The sequence below is a fragment of the Euphorbia lathyris genome, chromosome 1 (assembly GCF_963576675.1).
Source record: "Euphorbia lathyris chromosome 1, ddEupLath1.1, whole genome shotgun sequence".
Lineage (NCBI taxonomy): Eukaryota > Viridiplantae > Streptophyta > Magnoliopsida > Malpighiales > Euphorbiaceae > Euphorbia > Euphorbia lathyris.
The window spans coordinates 53,754,836-53,760,746 of NC_088910.1; the positions used below are offsets into that span (position 1 = coordinate 53,754,836).

The 5,911-nt window shown below is 34.1% G+C and overlaps 1 protein-coding gene across 1 annotated transcript; it reads right to left on the bottom strand.

The window, feature by feature from the left end:
* Window positions 1–324: 324 nt before the first annotated feature.
* On the bottom strand, window positions 325–3,451 carry LOC136233291 (glycerophosphodiester phosphodiesterase GDPD6). The gene is made up of 8 exons (XM_066022914.1): window positions 3,254–3,451; window positions 2,842–3,020; window positions 2,364–2,547; window positions 2,134–2,208; window positions 1,580–1,689; window positions 1,079–1,297; window positions 839–994; window positions 325–753 (listed from the first exon to the last, which is right to left on the bottom strand). The coding sequence occupies exons 1-8, from the start codon at window positions 3,264–3,266 to the stop codon at window positions 514–516; spliced, it is 1,176 nt and encodes a 391-aa protein (XP_065878986.1). The 5' UTR covers window positions 3,267–3,451; the 3' UTR covers window positions 325–513.
* Between the last annotated feature and the right edge of the window lie 2,460 nt (window positions 3,452–5,911).

Genomic DNA, 5,911 nt, shown 5'->3' on the forward strand with positions numbered 1-5,911 from the left:
AATTTTAGTAGCTCGGGACAGTTATAAAAGATTTGTTGAACCTTTTACTTTACTTAAGTTTCGCATGTCCAGAAATTACATATACTGCTCAACAATTGAGTCAATATATGCATCAACATCAATTCGTTCATTTACAGGCAACTATTCATGTATTACGATATCTTAAAGGAACAATTCATTATAATTAGTTAGCTTTTATTTTATTTAATGATCATCAATTAATATATTAAAAATTCAATATTACATAAATTACAAGTACTACAATATGAATACATATTCATTATTATTTAAATTAAAATATTACGGGGAGTGACTTGGATAATATGCAAAAACACAAAAACTAATAAACTAACCATGTAGAACACAATCCAAGTGAGTATATAAAAAATGACCTCCATGAAGCTCTGAGGTACTGAATAAATTATAACAAAGAAAATTCACTACATCTAAGCCTGAAACTATCTAGAAATATACGATTTTGCCTATAAATAACTAAGAAAATGTCAATGATTATTATGTATGTGAAGAGATCAAAGATGATATTTCTTGCAACAATTTGGATGCACTTCCATCATCCCTATATTTGTTAAGAGGTGAACTCATTTCCTGATATTTGTGCAGGCTGCCTGTAAAGTCTGTAAACAATCCATCTACTCCTATCTTGTTTATCCAGTAATCATATTCTTCATATGGATCTTGATGAAAGTTGAAGTGTAGGAAACTTGCCTCGTTCCGGTATGTGTACGGATGCACCTGAATTCATCATTACAATTTTCAGATGCTTTCTTAATACAACATGTTTAAGGAAGTCGAATTCCGAAACTTGAATCAAAGTTACCTGCAGATCATGAGAATGTGCTCTGGCAACAAGATCTGTAGGTTGTTGCGAATAATTGTTTACTACAGGTACTATTGTGTCTTTCCAGGGTCCGATCCCTACCACGTAATCCTTAATGTAGTCGAGATAGCTATCCGAAGTGATTTCCCAATATGACTGCAAGCAAAATGTCATTACAACTTACTTGTTATTCTCTTTATGCATAAACCAGCTGCATGAAAGAGAACCAAATGCACATACCTGATTAGTGTCTTGAGTAGGAATGGTAATATCATCTATCAAGAAGATTTTGGGTAACTCGGTCATATTTGATATATACACAAGTGAAGTCGGAGCAAAGGATTGGATAAATACAGGTTGTTTCAGCCAATCTTTTGACAGGTATGAACCTTTGTATCCATATTTCTTAAGAGTCTCAACAAAAATGTCCTCGTATCGTTTACCGCCAGGCCACTTTACCTATAATTGGTAACACTTCAATTATTAGATTACTTATAAATAATGAATACAAGACTCTGCAACAAATACAAATTGAACCGAACTTGATAATTGATATCCCCTGTGACAAGGGCAGTAAACAGAAAAAAGTAAGGCAAAAACATATCATCATTCTTTAATAGCAATAAATTTTATAGTGAAAAATATCACGACAGGAAGTTAAGTAGTTTGTTTGAAAAAGGTAAATACTTCCAATTTGATTCATCCTAGAGCAATAATTTTCTGTGGAAAAGAAGTTCTTACATGCTGGTTGATAAGTACAGGGTTTTTCATCTCTGGGTATATTCCAACAACTCTTGGTGCATCCAATGCAATTGATATGAACTCTTCAAATGTTATAATAGGATATTTTCCTGAGAAATACATAACAGGTAATTCCAGTTAAGTTAACTATCATTGTCGATGCGCCTAATTGCAATACCTTCAACAATTATCTTATAGAATTAAGCATGTGTATAAAATTGTAAGCACCGCGGATTAAATTATATTGTTGTGTTAAAGGATCTGAGCAAAGCTCATACTTGAACATGAACGTATTCAATTCATTACTTATTTAATTTCATCTGCAACACAAGTAGACAACTATATATATTACAGAAGGGAACCAAATCAATTACACATGAAATCAAGACATAATTATAGATAAAGTTCTCATTGTTATAACAAGCATCTTGTTCATTTAGGTGGTGTAATAATAGTTTCAGTTGCAAGTATGACTGCTTAGAGCTAATCTAGAGTTTGCAAAAGTTGGATTGTAAATCTATAAGTGAACGCATTTAATTTGACTAGTAACTTACCGTTATATTGTTGATCCCGGAATGGGTATCGCTGTTTCGTTCTCAATGTCTTAAGTTCCTTGAGAGTAAAATCAACTGTATGTAAATGGAAATAAGTTTAGACTGTGATTCCCAGGTAAAAGCTAAACTCTTGAAGATGCATTAAAAAATTGAAAGTCCATATCAAGCTAAGTCCTATGTACAATGCACAACAAAAGTCATCCATCAGGAAATCAACAAGGATTTAGTACCAGAGAAAAAACCAGTTGTATTGATGCCTTGAACGTCATAGGTCCTTTTACGATCAGCAAACTCCTTGTGGTCTGCAACATCAGTTGTGTCATCAAGGGTAACATCATGGAAGCAAATTAGAAAACCATCTTTGGAGGCTAAGATATCTGTTTCTATAAAGTCTGCTCCTTCCTCAATGGCTCTCTACAAAAAGCAACTGTATCAGAAACATACATAGGAAGTAGAATTACAATCCTATGCCAGTAAGAAGACTCAACAAAGCGAAACTTAAAAACAATCTAGTATTCGATGCTATTGCTAGATGCATCACTTAGTACTGCAAACTAAAGGGTAACCAGTAGGCATTAGAAAACTCAATAATTTGAAAAATTGAAAGTTTTGAAGCTTGAAGAACCTTTTCTGAAAGGGTATGAGCAGTCAAAAATCAAATACGTGAACATAAACAAATGATTTATTTACAATAAGCATAATTATTACCATGTAAGAAGCAGCTGTTTCCTCAGGAATCTCCCCATTTGATCCTCGATGTGCAAGGTTATATGGACGAGAAGTCTGTAGAGGCTGTCTATTTCCATGGCTTATTTTACTAGGGAGAGGATATAATGGCCTCGCAACGCAGACAGATATGAGTGACAAAAATAGGATTGGAATCAAACCTGCATTCAATTGTACTAAATTAGTAATTGATCCAAGACCTAAAGACATTTTTAGGTTTACATTTCACTCTAATCCACTAAAAATTGAACCTAATAGCAAGCAGAGATTTCTGATTCAATATGAAGGCTAAGATAAGCACCTCAATGCAATAGCATCCAATCAATAAATAAAAGCATCATAAACCACACAGAAGATGATCTTGTAAAAAAAGTAAGAAAATCCAGAAATTTACATGATATAGCCATGGGAAGGGCACTGTTTCTGATTCAAAGCTCCGACCTTCTCCGCTAGCTCTTCACCACTTTCAGGTATCCAAGCTATAGGTCTTCTTCTAGACTTATTAATGGTTTGAACTTTAAACGAAATTCTCGCCGTGGATCAAACAGTAAAACCAGAATATTCCTTTAGGATAATACTGACTAAGTTTCAAGATATTCATATTACTGTACTATATTTGGTAGATATAGTTTCTGCTCTAATTAATGACATTGGTCTGCGTAATTGTGATTAATAATAATATTGGTGATGTGGATGGATATAATTGGATTAATTATCTAATTTGGGTCAACTTTGCTGCTGCTATTTTAGAAAAAAGAAGAACTGACAGTTCACCGTTACTTGGTTCACGGCAGATTTTTATGGGAAAAAGTTGATGTGGGCCGCGGCCGAAAGATGAGTCAATGTCAATATATGCAAATTTAATTTCTATATGTTATCCAATTAAATATTACTAGTATTTAGAATGGATGTGAGTGATTAAGTGTTTGAATTGTTTTAAAATTAAACACGAGTTCCAGTTTTAAGATAGGGTTAATTATAAATTTGGATCTTTTCGGAAGTCCATTTACATATTAAAACTAGTTTTTCCACTTCTCATCAATCTAGACATTTTCACTTCATTTAAACAAAAATACCCTAACATTTTCCATTCCTCATCATCTTTGAAAACGCGACAGAGCAGAAGGTTCACGGAGAGGAGAAAAGAGATTTGCAGGCGATTAGAACTTTCGTCAACCTCGTTCTACCAGAAACAAGTAAATTACAATGTCGCTGTCATGGATAAGGCGAAAAGCGAAGGCCGAAGCAAACGAAAGGTAAATAATCTCATTTCGTTTCAATGTTCATATAGTACATTGTTGCGTATGCTGTTTCTATTTGCGTTCATATAGTACATTGTTGTGTTTGCTGTTACTGTAAACTATACTATGTAGCGTTTGTCGCGTTTACTGCTGCTGCAACAACAATGGCGTCTGTAGTTTGAAAACGACACGACAAATTTTATTTTCTATACTATGTCGCGTTATTTGAAAATGCGACAAACACGATGTAGTATAGTTTCACTTCTCTATCGCAGAGTATAGTTTTTGTTCTCTGTCGCGTTATTTGAAAACACGACAAACAAGACGTAGTATAGTTTCTGTTTGCTATGGCGTTATTTGAAAACGCGACAAATGCGACATGGTATAATTTATATTATCTATCGCGTTATTTGAAAATGCGACAGATTTTATTCCTTATTTTTTTTGTCTTGTTGATTGTTAACACGACAAACGTGACGACAATTATATCTGTAACATGATCAAAAGGTATCAGAAAAGAACAAAAGGAGAAAGACTGATATAAACTTCAAGTACCCATATGCCATAAATTCAACCGCTCAAGTATCTAACATGTTTAATATGATCCCACATAAGGTTATCATTGACAAATTGACCCCCAAACAAAGCAAAATGTTTAGGCAATCATGTTTCAGAGCTTATTTAGATAAATCATTTCTTGTTCTGTCCGGTTTGTTTGTCCACACATTGTTAACTAGGCAGATTAGTCTGGTTGAATTAAGTGATAAGGAGATGTGTTTCAATGTTAGGGGAGTGGAGTTGAGATAAACTCAAAAGGAGTTCGGGTTAATTACGGGGTTACCATTTGGAAACACAAAAACAATTTTGAAAGGGATGAAAAAGATGAAGAATAAGGGAGGATTTAGGCAGAAGTATTTTGGTACCAGCACTCCAATACACGATATAGAAGCGAAGTTCACCGGTATTGATTGGGCCAAGCAAGATGGTGATGATGATGTGTTGATGGCCATGATGTATTTCATATATGGCAATATTATGGAATATGAGCCTAAACGAAATGTGAGTAAGTACATCATGGAGCTTATTGATTTTCCAGAGTTGTTCCACAAGTTTCCATGGGGTGTGGTTGCATTTGATGAGAGTTTGAGGACTTTGAAGGGTGCTTTAGGTAAGAGAGCTAATAGTTTCAAGGAGATGGCTAAGGGGAAAAGGAAGAAACACATTCCATATCAACTATATGGTTTTACTCATGCATTCTAGGTATGAAATTTTTGTATATCTATCTATCTATCTATCCATCTATCTATCTATCTATCTATCTATCTATCTATCTATACTTGTTGCTTATAAAATGAATTTGAAATTCGCTATATCTGATCGTGCTTGCTTGACAGGTTTGGATTTTGGAGGTATGGAAGCAACTAATACCTTTTATACAAGAATCAGAAGTGATAACCCTATCATTCCCAACGTGCTTCGATGGAAACAATTAAGTATCATGCCGCTATATGAAATCCAATCATTGTTTAAGGTAAATGGGCAATTTATATAAGTTGCATTATTTGGAAGACTTTTTTTCACTTATTACATTCAAAAATTATTTTGTAGGGAGATAGTCCTCAGAAAATACAACCATTGAACCCGAAGATCAGGAGAAGGAATGTGCTTGGTATCAAGGTCTAATGGACCATCTGGAAGAGGAAGCAGAAGACGATGAAGAGGAAGAAGAAGATGATGATGAAAAGGAAGAAAAAGAAGAAGATGTATAGGAAGAAGAAGTTGAGTGAGAGGATGGAAAGGAAGACGAAGAT